The 15,457-nt window shown below is 54.5% G+C and overlaps 2 protein-coding genes across 3 annotated transcripts in view; one reads left to right on the plus strand and one right to left on the minus strand.

Moving 5' to 3' along the window:
• The window catches only part of IL17RA (interleukin 17 receptor A), a 25,960-nt gene extending 19,748 nt beyond the window's left edge, over positions 1 to 6,212 (plus strand). Inside the window, exons 9-13 of one of the 2 annotated variants that reach the window (XM_017882050.1) lie at positions 910 to 994; positions 1,765 to 1,776; positions 2,025 to 2,126; positions 3,893 to 3,934; positions 4,477 to 6,212. In XM_017882050.1, coding sequence (XP_017737539.1) covers positions 910 to 994; positions 1,765 to 1,776; positions 2,025 to 2,126; positions 3,893 to 3,934; positions 4,477 to 5,981 — 1,746 coding nt within the window. In that variant the 3' untranslated portion in view covers positions 5,982 to 6,212. The remainder of the gene's footprint in view (positions 1 to 909; positions 995 to 1,764; positions 1,777 to 2,024; positions 2,127 to 3,892; positions 3,935 to 4,476) is intronic. The other variant, XM_017882059.1, reaches the window with a different exon arrangement.
• A 5,158-nt stretch (positions 6,213 to 11,370) lies between these two features.
• TMEM121B (transmembrane protein 121B) lies at positions 11,371 to 15,451 on the minus strand. The gene has a single exon (XM_017882072.1). The coding sequence runs from the start codon at positions 15,119 to 15,121 to the stop codon at positions 14,450 to 14,452; it is 672 nt and encodes a 223-aa protein (XP_017737561.1). The 5' UTR covers positions 15,122 to 15,451; the 3' UTR covers positions 11,371 to 14,449.
• Between the last annotated feature and the right edge of the window lie 6 nt (positions 15,452 to 15,457).

Consider the following 15,457-nt stretch of genomic DNA (forward strand, 5'->3'; position numbering starts at 1 on the left):
GGTGCTGCCGCCACCAAGTTCAGGTGGGTGAGTGTGGTGTGGACAGGTGCAGGGAGCACAACAGGTGGTGAGTGTAGAGTGAACAGAAGTGAGGAGTGTGCACAGGTGGAGAGCATGGTGTGCATGGGAGTGAGGAGCGTGAGGAGCGTGCACAGGTAGAGTGGACGGGAGTGGGGAGCGTGCACGGGTGGAGAGTGTGGTATAGACGGGAGTGGGGAGCGTGCACAGGTGGAGAGTGTGGTGTGGATGGAGTGGGGAGCGTGCACAGGTGGAGAGTGTGGACAGGAGTAGGGAGCGTATACAGGTGGAGAGTGTGGACGGGAGTGGGGAGTGTGCACAGGTGGAGAGTGGTGTGGATGGAGTGGGGAGTGTGCACAGGTGGAGAGTGTGGTGTGGATGGAGTGGGGAGTGTGCACAGGTGGAGAGTGTGGTGTGGATGGAGTGGGGAGTGTGCACAGGTGGAGAGTGTGGTGTGGATGGAGTGGGGAGTGTGCACAGGTGGAGAGTGTGGTGTGGATGGAGTGGGGAGTGTGCACAGGTGGAGAGTGTGGAAGAGAATAGGGAGCGTGTACAGGTGGAGAGTGTGGTGTGGATGGCAGTGGGGAGCGTGCACAGCCGGCGTTCCTGCTGGTGGACAGGGGAAAGCTTGTGCTCTCTGGCACCGAGCCACCACTACCAGTCAGGATTCCTTGCCTGGTAAGACACTGCCCCTGCCTTTCTCCTGTCCGGTTCTCCCACCCTCACCTGGGCAGGGGTCCTCTGACCCGCCCTTGCTGGAGGGAGATGATGGCCACCTGGCAATCATGGAGTAGCCAGCCAGGATCCCCTCCTCTCACCTTGCCTCTGCTGGCTGGTAGGCATGGGCGCTCTACAATTCTGGAGCCCTTTTCCTGCCCTCTCTGCCCGCAGATCCAGCCCTTCTTCAGCAGCTGCCTCAATGACTGCCTCAGACACTCCGTGACTGTTCCCTGCCCAGAAATGCCAGACACTCCAGGTAGGGGACATGCAGCTGTCCCAGGCCATACTGGGAGTGCAAGTGGTTGAGGGCCCCCAGCCTGCGCTGCGTCCTCACCTGGTTCTGGGGAGTGGTTAGGGAGGAGAGTAACTTGGAGTCCTTCAGGCCTGAAGTGTGGAGTGGGGCTTTAGAGTGTCACTCCCTGGGGCTAGACTCCTGGCTGGCTGTCTTTCATTAGCTATGTAGCCTTAGGCAAAATACTTAATCTTTCTGATCCTCAACTTTCTGGATTGGAAAATGGGGTGGTTTTTATCCTAGAGCCCTAGTTCTGCGCCATGCACTAAGCGCAGTGCTCCAACATGCCGTCCATTTTTTATTCTCACTCATTGTGAGTCACGATACTGTGAAGTAGAGGATCCCCCACCCCAAACCCGAGGTTCATGGATGAGGAAATTGAGGCACAGAGATGTTGAATAACTTGTCCAAGATCACACACCAGGGACGCTGTTTTCAAAAGTCACATGCCCTAATGCACAGGAGGCTGCGGCCACATGCTCACCAGAAGGCGCATACATGGAGCCAGGCTGGAAGGAGAACCCAGCCTCCCAAGGAAGAGGCAAGGTGTCTCCTCTTAGACCAACAATTCAAGTGTCTCTTGTAGATGGTTTCATTAAGTTTAACCTGGATCTAAAGTGCCTGGTGCTGGGCCAACGTCATTAAAGCCCTCAAGGGACGTCAGTTGTGTTTTTTGTGATGCCTGGGAAGCGTTAAGAATACTATTTCTCCTTTTCTCTCTGTTCTCATTGCAGAACCAATTCCGGGTAAGCTTGGATCTCTCTCCGACAGCACTGCAGCCCTCAGGGGACATTCCCCAGGGGCCACTTAAGAAGTCCCTGCCTCAGCCGGGCAGACAAGGCTGAACTGAGGCCAGCCCAGAGGGGGGGTGAGACCATGGTTTGTTGTGGTAGGGCCAAAGAGGACAGAGCCTGGGGCTGGGGAGCGGGGCGGGGGCCTCAGGGTGGGCAGGGCAGGCCCCGTCGCATCACTCACGCTGTTCTGCTCACCGCAGACTACATGCCCCTGTGGGTGTACTGGTTCATCACGGGCATCTCCGTCCTGCTGGTGGGCTCTGCCATCCTGCTGATCGTCTGCATGACCTGGAGGCTAGCCGGTAAGGGCTGGGGCTCTGGCCGTCCTGGAGTCAGCACCTCAAATACCAGCACCACCACTCACTACCAGGGCAAATCGCTTTATTCTGTGAGCCTCAGGTTCTTGCTTGAGAACCATGTCATAAAGCTGTTGAAAGGACTGAATGAAATAAGACACAGGAATTCTTAGCACAGAACCTGGCATGTGCTATTTGCACAGTATCTGTTAGCCACCATTATATTTGTTGTTATTAAATGTAATATTAAAATCAACAGGTTGGAAAGAGCCAGAGTGAAGTTTCCCTGTGTCAGGAATGACCAACCAGGCAGGCGGAGCAGCCTGAACAACCCCATCCTGCAGCCACCAGACGTGGACATCTGGGGTCAGGGAGAATAGTGAGGGTCAGCATCGGGTGATAGAGAAGGCTCCGGCTGCCCTGAGCAATAGGGGTGGACCCCAGCCCCACCTCATTAGCCTTGTAGTCACAGGCCAGTTACTTAACACACCATGGACTCACTTTTCTTTTCTGTAAAATACACTGATAATGCCTTCCTCTCAGGGCTGTGACGAAGGTTAAATGAGTAGCTGAGGAAGGCGCTTGCTAGTAGGGATTAGTACATACCAGTTCCTTCTCCCACCTGCAGCCCTCTGCTGGCCAAGTCCTAAGCTGGGGGAACGCAGGCCTCCCGGTTGCAGCCTCAGCCCTTCCCTGCCCCACCATGACCCTAGGCTGCTCCTTCCCTCATCTGGGAACCTGTTTCCACCCTCTCCTAGGCTCGTGAGGATTAGGTGTTAATCATTATTGTGTGGTGGAAAGATAACCGGCCAGGCATGGGAGGACCTATGGGAGGTTCCAGTAACATTCAATAGTATCTCAGCCAATGCTCCATAGGCTGTGCAGCTCTCCAAAGGTTTGGGCAGGGTGGCGGCGGTGCTTTGGGTTTCCTTTCTGCTGTTGCACCTCTGTTTCCCACAGTGCCCCACACCACCATGGGGTGAAGGCAAGGAGGAGCCTCGCTGGTTATTTGGCTGTCTTGACAGTTCTGGGGAAGAGCTGAAAGGGTTAGGATTGAGATGAAGGTTCTAAGTCATTTGCTGAGTCATCTGTGGATCGCAATCATCCCAGCTGTCACTAAGGAGTTAACTCCTGCAGAGCAGTTTTTTCATCACATCTCCCAGAGGAACAATTGCTTAAGTATGTGGGTTCCCCTTCCTTACCTCAAAAATACCAGGAGGAAATGTTGCAAGCAGCCTGGTGGGGCTGCTTCTGGAAAGAAGTGTGGTAAGATGCATGCCTTCTGCACAGACACTTGTGGGGAAGAGCTTTTCCTCAGCTGGAGTCAGTTCGGGGTAGCCAAATTTCAGGGAGACGCGGCAGACCAGGACCGTAATGAGGAACCAGGGTAGACCCCCCCTCCCCCAGCACTGGGGGTCCCAGCTGGATCAGTGCTACAAAATAATAACTGTGGCCCCAGTTGATTATGTACAACATGCCAGGCACTTCACATACAGTCATTTAATACCCATTAAACGAGAGCAAATACAGACCCATTTCACAGAGAAAGAAGCTGCATTTCCGAGGCACTGGTAACTGCTCCAGGTCATGGTGCTTGTAGTGGCAGACCCAGGATTCATGCCTGTGCAGCCACCTAACCTGGCCTCCCTACTCAGTCTCAGGGCTGCGCCCTTACCCTTCACCCTTTGTCAAGGATGGGGCAGACACCCTGTGAGCTGGTTTCTATTTCTCTTCCCAAAGAACCACTCCAGTATATTTCTTTTCCTTTCCAGGGCCTGGAAATGAAAAATACAGTAATGACACCAAATACACCGGTCAGTATTTCCTGGTTTGCCTGTTTGCTTATTTTTAAAGCAGTGGAGGGTTCTCCTGGGATAAGTGTGTGGGTTGCCTCCTGTGGTCTAACTCCTGAGTCCCTTCAGGAGACCCCACTTAGAAGCCCCTTCCAGTACCCCACTCACAAGGGCCCCAATAACAAGGGCTGGGTGCCATTTTTTTGAATCACTCAGACAAGGAAAGAAAGGCAGGTGCATCGTACCTTGTGAAAAGAGGTCCTCCCTGGAGCAGACCAACAGAGCTTGGTGCCTCTTTTTCTTTTTTTGATTTAAGTATAGGCTAAAGACCAGAAAGGAACGTGAGAGATTCTTTTTCCCACAAGGCAGCAGACTGATTTTTTTCAGGCAGCCAAAGGTGGAATAGTAACATCTGGGTTTTTCCAACAGGCTTCAGTTGGGTTTCTCAGCCTAGGGAGGTGGCCAAGCTCTGTGTCCTGGTCCAGGCCCCTCCTGGGCTGACAGGCACAGAGCTGCCCTGGGCCCTGGGGTGAGGTTCAGCACGTGTGGTCTTGTTTCCTTAGATGGCCTGCCTGCGGCTGACCTGACCCCCCCACCGCTGAAGCCCAGGAAGGTCTGGATCATCTACTCAGCTGACCACCCCCTCTACGTGGACGTGATCCTGAAATTCGCCCAGTTCCTGCTCACTGCCTGCGGCACGGAAGTGGCCCTGGACCTGCTGGAAGAGCAGGCTATCTCGGAGGTGGGAGTCATGACCTGGGTGGGCCGCCAGAAGCAGGAGATGGTGGAGAGCAACTCTAAGATCATCATCCTGTGCTCCCGCGGCACGCGCGCAAAGTGGCAGGCGCTCCTGGGCCGGGGAGCGCCTGTGCGGCTGCGCTGTGACCACAGGAAGCCCGTGGGGGACCTGTTCACCGCAGCCATGAACATGATCCTCCCGGACTTCAAGAGGCCAGCCTGTTTCGGCACCTACGTAGTCTGCTACTTCAGCGAGGTCAGCGGTGACGGCGACGTCCCCGACCTGTTCGGCGCGGCGCCGCGGTACCCGCTCATGGACAGGTTCGAGGAGGTGTACTTCCGCATCCAAGACCTGGAGATGTTCCAGCCCGGCCGCATGCACCGCGTGGGGGAGCTGTCAGGAGACAACTACCTGCGGAGCCCGGGCGGCAGGCAGCTCCGCGCCGCCCTGGACAGGTTCCGGGACTGGCAGGCCCGCTGCCCCGACTGGTTCGAGCGTGAGAATCTCTACTCGGCCGATGACCAGGATGGCCCGTCCCTGGACGAAGAGGTGTTTGAGGAGCCACTGCTGCCTCCGGGAACCGGCATCATGAAGCGGGCGCCCCTGGTACGCGAGCCTGGCTCCCAGGCCTGCCTGGCCATAGACCTCCTGGTCGGGGAGGAAGGAGGAGCAGCAGTGGCAAAGCTGGAACCTCACCTGCAGCCCCGGGGTCAGCCAGCGCCGCAGCCCCTCCACACCCTGGTGCTCCCCGCAGAGGAGGGCGCCCTGGTGGCAGCGGTGGAGCCTGGGCCCCTAGCTGACGGTGCTGCTATCCGGTTGGCACTGGCGGGGGAGGGCGAGGCCTGCCCGCTGCTGGGCAGCCCATGCGCTGGGCGAAATAGCGTCCTCTTCCTCCCTGTGGACCCCGAGGACTCGCCCCTTGGCAGCACCCCCATGGCGTCTCCTGACCACCTTCCAGAGGACATGAGGGAGCACCTCGAAGGCTTGATGCTCTCGCTCTTCCAGCAGAGTCTGAGCTGCCAGGCCCAGGGGGGCTGCAGTAGACCCGCCATGGTCCTCAAAGACCCACACACACCCTACGAGGAGGAGCAGCGGCGGTCAGTGCAGTCTGACCAGGGCTACATCTCCAGAAGCTCCCCGCAGCCCCCCGACGGACTCACGGAAATGGAGGAAGAGGAAGAAGAAGAGCAGGACCCAGGGAAGCCGGCTCTGCCACTCTCTCCCGAGGACCTGGAGAGCCTGAGGAGCCTCCAGCGGCAGCTGCTTTTTCGCCAGCTGCAGAAGAACTCGGGCTGGGACACGGTGGAGTCAGAGAGGCCCAGTGCATGAGGGCGGCTCCCCAGGGACCGCCCAGATTCCAGACTTGAGAGAGGAGTGTGTGTGCACATGGATACACAAGTATTCGTCTGTGTGTACGTGTCTGCATGTGTATTTGTTCGTGTGTGAAGTGCAGGTTTTAACATGTAGATGTCTGGATTTGAATCCCAGGTATCCCTCTTAAGTTTTCTTCCTGCAGCCATCTGGTTATCTTCTCTCCCCAGGGAATCCACACAGCCTGCTCCCAGGAGCTAATGGTAGAGTGTCTTTGAGATCCCATCATTCATTCATTCAGCATTTATGGTGCACCTACTATGTGCCAGGCATTTGGGATACCAAGATAAATTGCATGTGGCATGGCCCCAGCCACGAAGGAACTTAACCACTAGTGCCAAGGACACGTTAACAAACAGGATGGGCTGGGCACGGTGGCTCACGCCTGTAATCCCAGTACTTTGGGAGGCCAAGGCAGGTGGATCACCTGAGGTCAGGAGTTCGAGACCAGCCTGGCCAACATGGTGAAACCCCATCTCTACTAAAAATACAAAAATTAGCCAGGCGTGGTGACACACATGCCTGTAGTCCTAGCTACTTGGGAGGCTGAGGCAGGAGAATTGCTTGAACCTGGGAGGCAGAGGTTGCAGGGAGACGAGATCATGCCATTGCACCGCAGCCTGGACGACAGAGCGAGACTCCATCTCAAAAAAAAAAAAAGGATGGTCACATGAGATGTAAAAGCTGAATGGGCTGGGTGCAGTGGCTCATGCTTGTAATCCCAGCAATTTGGGAGGCCAAGGCAGGTGGATTCCTTGAGCTCAGGAGTTCAAGATCAGCCTGGACAACATAGTGAGACCTTGTCTACCTAAATTTTTTTTTAGCCAGTCATGGTGACACATGCCTGTAGTTCCAGCTACTCGGGAGGCTGATGCAAGATGATCACTTGAGCCCAGGAGCCCCCTTAGTCACCACCCCAGCCTCCCCATCCCTAGGCTACTTTGATCTCTGTAGACGCCTCTTCTGGACATGACATATAGAAAGGAGTCATAAATTCTCCAGAGTGTCTATTTCTTCTTTAATGTCATTCCCTGTTTCTCCTTACAGTCCCTCCCTGTTTCCTGGGCCCAGTCTCACACTGGTCCTTGCTTACCCTGAGTATGGTATCCGCTCTCAGCCGAATGCCAAGAGTTTCAAGAATGTGTATAAATAAAGCCACACCTTTATTTTTGTATTATTCTGAACCATGGCTAATAAATTGTTTCACCAAGAAATGTCTCTGTAAGAACAAATGCCCTCCACGCTGTGCCCCTCCCACCTCTTCAGCTCCTCTCTTGAGTAGTGTGCAAAGGTGGTTCCGGCTGGAAGAGAAGCAGCTAGAAGATGGCTAGAAGAGCATCTAACCATGCCTGTGTCCAGGCCAATTATGCATGAGGCCACCAAGCAAGCTCCCAGTTTCATGACTTCTTCCTGCCTACTGTCTTGATCCTAGTTGTTTTTTTTTTTTTGGCTTTTTTGTTTTGTTTTGTTTTGTTTTAAAGAATAATTGATTCAAAACCAGTTTCTCTTTTCTGCGTAGGAAGGTCCTTGAAGGTGTTTAGGGTCTAAAAAGGGTTGTGTTCAGTCTCTGAAACATCCGTTCAGCAGTTTGAGCTGGGATCTCTGAACGCAAGGGTATGATGGATATACTTCTTTCTTGGTTTTGTTGTGTTTTGGTTTTTTGTTAGTTTTTAAGTCGGGGTCTCTCTGTCACCAGGCTGTATTACAGTGGTGCAATTATGGCTCACTGCAGCCTCGACCTCCCAGGCTCTAGCAATCCTTCCACCTCAGCCTGCCCAGCTAGCTAGAACTACAAGCACGCACCACTGTGCCTGGCTAGTTTGTGTGTATGTGTATTTTTTGTAGAAATAGTGTTTCACCATGTTGTCCAGGCTGGTCACAAACTCCTGGGCTCAAGCCATCTGCTCGCCTCGGCCTCCCAAAGTGCTGGGATGATAGGCATGAGCCCACCGTGCCTGGCCTTTCCTATTTATCTTTGAAAATTAAATAGGGCATAAGAGAGAAGAAGATGTACTTACAATGCAGTGGGCTGTTTTAACTCTATAGCCTTTGGGCTCTGCTTGGTGCTCCCCTTCCTAAATAGACGAGGAGTATGCAGGGCCCTCTTCTGCGTTAGCGCCCTGCCAGCTGGGACTCTAGCAAGACCTGGGGCACCTGAGGGCAGAGTGAGATGGAGGGCCGCTGCTCCAGCAGCCGGGCCTGCGTCCCACAAGTCAGGTATGTCGGACAGAGGGTCCTTCCAAAGAAGAGGCAGCAGGGTTGGGGGCTGGCCAGCTGCTCATCCGCCCTAGGTAGCTTGCTCCTCTGTAAAGTGGGTGGGGCAGGAGTTACCACCTCATGGTATCCTGGGAGTCCTGCAGTATCCCTGAGTGGCACCAGCCTGCCTCTGGGGCAGAGCAGTTTGTGCCCCCTGAGGTACCACTGAGCCTCGTTCCCTGCTATTAGGTATTGCTCTCTCCCTCCAGTGTTTGCCTTTTCAGATTATAAAAGTAATACGTGTTCCCATACTTGGCATCTCTCAGGAGCTCAGGAAGTATGTGGCTGAGTGAACATGTCCGTTGTGGGAAAATGGCGACAATATGGATTCCATGGGTATATTTTGCAGAAGAAGATAAAGAAAAGCAACTACCCCTAAACCCATGGCACAAGCTGTTAATGTTAATTCTATACCCAACACTTTGCCCACGGGGCCTCTCCTCACTCTGCAGTGGCATCCAGGTCCATCTTGCCCTGCGCCTCTGCATGGCTCTCCATGCCCCCATCGCCTCTCCCAGATCGTAGCACTGGGTCCACACTCGTACCCTGTCCATTTAAATTGATGGAGGTGAGCAGTCATCCAGGTGGGCCAGTCTTCCCTGTGAGAGGAACATGCAGTCTCCTGTCTCGTGGTTTGAAGGGTGCCAGGAAGCCTGGCCCAGCCCACCTCTCCCTGGAGTCCTTCCCAGGAAGAATAGCCCCTTAGGTCATTGACCGTAGGATGAGTTCACTCACTGGATCCTTCCTCTCTGATGAGACAGGAAGAAGGTACACAATGACCGGAGGAGAGGGAGTAGAAGGAGGGACGCAGGTGGCTCGCTGGCCCCTGCATTTGCCTGCTTTCTTGCATGGGTGTCCCACTGGCCGCCTCTGCTCACCAGTGTCATGGGATTCTCACAGAAGATGAAAACGGCCCCTGCTTTTTTGCTAGCACGGCTGAGCTTTCATGGAAAGGAAGTTGGACCCAAGCAACAGCCGACCACTAAAGGTTGCATGGAGCAGTGCAGATGTGGGAGGAAGAAGGGTCTTGGTGCACACTGGCTTTTCTTCCTGACTGCGGTGCGGCATTGTGCCAGCTACCTCCTCTTTCTGGACCTCAGGAAAATGGAGAGAAAGCAGCCCTGAAGGTGGCTGTGAGGCGGGAAGGGGCTAATGTGCAGAGGGCCTGACAGTCAACCACATGCTATATTTTCCTGTTCTTCCTTGGGGCAAGAACTGCATGGCCAGACTCAGGCAAGGCCTAGGTGTGGCCTGGGCATAGCCTACACATGAAGAGATCACTCCGCGTCCCTACTGCACCTGTCACAAAGCGCCTTCTGATATGCCTGGCAAACTAAAATCGGTGAGCGCCAGCTTACTTCCCTAGAAGACATTTCTAAACATTCATAACATGCTTGGTCAAGTCAATCACCTTATTTTGCATCCACTCCAGGGAGAAATGAAGACATGGTCCTATGTTGCTCTGTAATTATTTTCTATGTAAATTTTGTTCCTTGTTACAATTACACATGTCTTAGGGGAAAGGACCATTTCACATGTATCACCTCATGTAATTCTCACCACAGTCCTGTGATTGCTCCTGTTTTATAAATAATGACGAAGTTCCAGTTGATGGCCAAAGCCACAGCTAACGAGAGGAGAGAGCCCAGGCTCCCAGGAGCTTCCACTCTCAGACCTTGCCTCCCGGGCTCTCCTGAGTCAAACCCCTGTGTAGCCTTTGCCACAGCCAGAAGCAGCAAGCTAGGGTCACAACACAGGGGCTGTGTGATACTGGCTGCCTCTGTGCTAAGAAGACCACTATGTGTTTATTTTGGTGCAGACCCAATATTCTTCCTTAGACTTAATACTACCCTTCATGTTAAAATAAAACCAAACATGGCCGGGCGCGGTGGCTCAAGCCTGTAATCCCAGCACTTTGGGAGGCCGAGACGGGCGGATCACGAGGTCAGGAGATCGAGACCATCCTGGCTAACACGGTGAAACCTCGTCTCTACTAAAATACAAAACTAGCCGGGCGAGGTGGCGGGCGCCTGTAGTCCCAGCTACTCCGGAGGCTGAGGCAGGAGAATGGCGTAAATCCGGGAGGCGGAGCTTGCAGTGAGCTGAGATCCGGCCACTGCACTCCAGCCCGGGCGACAGAGCGAGACTCCGCCTCAAAAAAAAACAAAAAACAAAAAACAAAAACCAGTGGCCTTGTTCTTATTCATACATAAGAATTTGTGCTTCTGGCTGGGGCAAGAGTGATAAAGAGGAGGTCACAGTATTTAAAAATTAGTTTCTCAAGATGTTCCCCCTTTGGAAAGCTACTCTTAGAGAGAAATAGGAAGCCGGGCGTGGTGGCACACCGCCGTAGTCCCAGCTACTTGGGAGCTAAGGCAGGAGGATTGTTTGAGCCCAAGAGTTTGAAGCTGCAGTGAACTAAGATGGCACCACTGCACTCCAGCCCTGGTGACAGAGTGAGACCCTGTCTCAAAAAGAAAAAGAAGGAAGGGCCGGGCGCAGTGGCTCACGCCTGTAATCCCAGCACTTTGGGAGGCCGAGGCGGGCGGATCACAAGGTCAGGAGATCGAGACCACAGTGAAACCCCGTGTCTACTAAAATACAAAAAATTAGCCGGGCGCGGTGGCGGGCGCCTGTAGTCCCAGCTGCTCAGGAGGCTGAGGCAGGAGAATGGCATGAACCCAGGAGGCGGAGCTTGCAGTGAGCCGAGATTGCACCACTGCACTCCAGCCTGGAGCACAGAGCAAGACTCCGTCTCAAAAAAAAAAAAAGGGAAAAGGAAAAGAAGGAAGGAAAGAAAGAAAAGTGCGAGAGAGCCCAGGGCGATGAGAAAAAATCACTCTCAGGCTGAGTCCATTAGAGCCGAGCTGGCTGTGCCAACAAAGCCTGTCAGACACTCACCAGCTCCAGGCCACAGCCTCACTGCCTCCCTCAAAAACATGCCAACTGCCTAGAAGGAAAGGGCCAAGGTGTACCCCTAATGTTAACACAAACCTATAAAATAATGGCAAATGTCACAGTGACATTTAAGAATTTTGTAAGGAAACCAGGACAGAAAAGATCTTGAAACAAACCACACAGGAAGCTTGTCACAAGCCTCAAGTTTTTTATTTTCAGAACAGAGTCTGGTTTTATTTTTAAAAAGAGAAGGAAAAAAGTGATAAATGCTAGTGAGGTGCCACTTCCCTCCTTCTTCCAGGCTCTAACCGCCAGCTAGCTCTCTTTCACAAAACCCACGGATGCAGAATCAGGGCATGTTAAAATGGAACAGTCTTTACAGAGGGTCTAGTCTTTTGAAAATAAGTAAGGATTTGGGGACTCACTGAGAGGAAGGCCCTGACTTGCTGAAATGTTAGGGGTAGGCGGTTCTCGAAATTCTGAGCCCAGGATCCTTTTCCGTGAACTATGCAGGTGCTGGCATTGACCTCGGAAGGCAGTGCTCTGCCTTGGCTGTCAGGCCCATGGGGAAATCTCACGTTTGCCCCTTCACTAGGGATGCCCTAGAAAGCAAGGCAAAGGAAGCTTTGGGGGTCATCGTGAATGGGGCAGGGAAAGTGAGTGCAAGGACTCAAGAAAAACACGGCAGAGGAAGGGACTGACCCTCTGAGCACACGGTGCTTGACCCACGTGTGAAAAGAGGGTGACTGGGGCTGAGCTGGGGGCCTGGTGTCTGCCAGAATTGGCCCAGTTGCCATCAGCCTCTTCACATCCAAGGAAGTGGCAGCTCATTGGAACTTATCACAGCCTCCCACCAAAAACCTAACAGTACAGAGATTTTACAGTCAGGGAGGCCCAGCAGGAGATGGCCATCCAAACAACAGAAAGGGGACAAGTCAGGGGGCCAGCCAGCAGCTGGCCATGGCTCAGACACAATGTCCTTTCACAGTCACTGAGATTAGGTAGCAAAGAAACAGAGCAAAGCTGGAGAGAGGACATGGGAACAGGGAGCAGCTGATGGTACCCACCCAGGGCCTAGGCCCCAGAACCTTGAGTACAATCAAAGGGAGAGGAGAGGAGTCAGTGGGAGCAGGGGAAGAAGGCAGAAAAAAACCAATTAAGTGTGAAATTCAGCCAGCTATTGGGCCACATAGGGTGAGGGACTGGAAGCACAGATAGTGTATGGAGTGTAAACATTTTCCCCCGCTGTTCCCTGCTCTGAGAGCACGAGGAGGCTCAAGAGAACTCTGGTCCAGCCTTCTGCCCCTCTTATGTCTGTCTACATGGGTGTCTTCTGCCCTAAGCCCCGAAGCAGTTGGAAGAGGGGGCTTCCAGCGGGAGGCGGGGCTTGGCCTGGGTGCTGAGTTAACGGCCGGTGACTTGGCACTTCTGGCCCTCCCTGTGTACTCTGCAGCTGTGCTAGGCCCTGCCCCACAGCTAGCCCAGGCACCCAAGCCCTCCCTCTGGCCCTCTCTGCTGGGGCTTCACACACCCAGTGCAGAGCAGGGAATGCTCTGCCGGTGCAGCCTGGCTGGCTTCTCTCCTGGCCACCTTTACAGGGAGCATCAGGACCAGGGCTTTCAAGAGCCACAAACTCAAAGAATGTGAGAGTTGAAATTACCTTCAACCTTAGAGATCACTCATCTAACTTCTACTTTTTTAATGTGAGAAAACAGGCCCAGAAAATTAAAATGATATGTCACTCAAAGCCAATGAGTGACAGAATCAGAACTAGAATCCACATCTTCTGGTAACTTGTCTAGAGTTTATTACACTACATAAAACTTCTCAAACGTAAGAAGGGAGAAGGGGAAACAAAAATTCTTCAAGTTTCACCCCCACCACATCCTGTTGAGGGTGGAGAGAAGTATTTCCTGGCCTTGTTAGCTGCTGTCCTCCTGCACCCTTAAAATATGTAAAAATACTTATCCTGCCTCAAAGATGGCAGCAGTGACATTCCACACCAAGACTGTAAGTGCACAGTCCCAGGATGTCTCTTGTCATCACCCTCAATGGGAGGAATTCTAAGAGGGAAAGTTCTGCAGCCTGCCTTGGCCCTAGTGAGACTTAACCAGACCACAGGCGGGAGGTCACCACCTCACTTTCTTATCTACACTTCCTAGAGGAAGGACAGGTGGGGAATGGGGCTTCCTACTCCCTTGGGCCCATGGGAGGCCCAACTTCACAGCCATCCAGGAACCCCACCAAAGCTATTACTCTAAGCCCAGATCCGACCCAGTTGGCACCAAACCACAGGAAGGATAAGAGTTCTAGGTGCAGAGGGAGGAACAGAGAGAGGCCAAGCCAATGGCTGATACTCCACAGACCCTGTAATAACACTGGCACCAAACCCCAGCTGGAGCCAGTGGCCATGGCAAATGCAACTTCTGAGTATTTTGTCTTCATTTTTTGCAAGCAGCATCAGTGCATGATGCAACAAAAGTTGAAAGCACGGAGGTAGAAATGCTCGCTCACCCAAGAAAGGGTGCAGTTTGGTCCTTAGAGAATGGATCCCCTCCTCTCCCTGAGCTGAGAAGAGAGGAGCAGGATTGAGGAAGATCCTGGGTGAGCCTCTCCCTTCAAGGGGAGTACCTGGGCAGCTCCCAGGGGCCCAGCTCTTCCTGGGAATTCATGGTCACAAATCCAGGCAGAAAAGAGGAGGGTGGTGGTAAGTATGGTGTAGGGGGCAGGGCCTCCCCAGATCTCCTACCTGTTGCAAAGGGCCACAGGGTGGACACAAGAAAACAACACTACACACACAGAGACATACACTTTGTATCTATCACCTGGAAGAAATCCAATAGACACATCAGTGGAAAAGTAGGTTCTGGGTCAATTTCAAGGCATGTGACAATGGCCACTAACCACAGCCTAAAAGAGGCTGGCACTTCTAAGCAAGAGGGAAGGTCCAAGGCCCAGCACCCCTCTCCTCCTAATGGATGGGAATTAGAGTGGAGGTGGGCAAAGCAAGAAGCAGAGGTACCAGCCCCTTGGAGGTCAGGATTGGGGTAGGACAGGAGGAGAGGGTAACTGCACCTACCTCCCTCACCATTAACTGCTGGTTTCCCTCCCAGCTGTCCTCACCCCAGGGGTACAGAAGGACACCCTGGCCCTTAGCCCTGAAAAGGATTACCTCTTCCAAATACAGCCTGATCAAATCTGGGCGACAGAAGGTAGAAGACAAGGGGGTTGGGGACTCTCAACCCAAAATCAAGGACCCATGCCCTTCACCCTCAATTATGGGAGGCCACAGCCAGGGTGTTGACATAGCCATGGGCACCCCCCTCGTTCTCCGAGATGCAGTGGCCCAGCTGGGAGCCTCCCTGAGGTGGTGGCGGAGGCGGTGGAGGGGCGGAGGGCGGAGCACCGTAGCCCCCTCTGGCCCGACTCGGGGAGGCCCGACTGCCCCGGTCCCAGCAGCCCTCCAGGGCCTCCAAGCCGCGGCAACCGAGGAAGAAGAGGTTCTTGAGCATGAAGATGGAGAGGGGCTGCTGGTAGCTGACCACGAGGAGGCAGCGCAGCGCCAGCAAGGGCACGTCTACCAGGCAGCCGCCCAGCAAGCGCAGAAGGCGGCTGCAGCTGCCAGGCCCGGAGGCCTGGCCCCAGGATGCCGCCGCCGCGGCCGCGGCATTGAGCTCGTAGAGCCAGAGCACCGGCGAGGCGAGGGTGAGGAAGTAGACGGCGATGAGCAGGTAGCGCAGGTGCGCGGGCAGTGGCACGCGGCCCTCCAGCATCAGCTCCACCAGCGTGAAGCTGTCGAGCAGGTCTAGACACGTGCCCAGGAAGCATCCGGCCGCGCGGTGCCGCTGGGGCTGTAGCAGCAGGGGTCCTGCCGATCCCGGCGGTGCGCCCGCCTCGCTGATGGCCCGCACCAAGCTGTAGAGCAGGGGCACAGACAGCGCCATGGTGAGACGGAAGCCCGTGGTGCCGAAGGGCGCGCGCAGCTCGATGAGGTCTAGGATGGACGTGCCCAGGATCAGCACCACCTTGGGAGTGAAGGCGATGGAGTAGATAAGCCAGGCCAGGTAGGCGAAGGCGAACTCGCCCGCTGCCGCGGCCGCCCCCAGGCCGCCCCCTGCGCCGCCGGCGCCCCCGCGGGCTCCGCGCGCCTTGGCCCCAGCGGTAGCAGCCGAGGGGGCAGGCAGGTGCAGGGGCGGGGCGGCGTGGTGATGGTGCAGGTGGTGGTTGTGCGCCCCGCTGGCCACTCCGCCCCGATGGCCCCGGCTGTTCTTGGCGAAGAA

The sequence above is a fragment of the Rhinopithecus bieti genome, unplaced genomic scaffold (assembly GCF_001698545.2).
Source record: "Rhinopithecus bieti isolate Rb0 unplaced genomic scaffold, ASM169854v2 scaffold_1368, whole genome shotgun sequence".
NCBI lineage: Eukaryota > Metazoa > Chordata > Mammalia > Primates > Cercopithecidae > Rhinopithecus > Rhinopithecus bieti.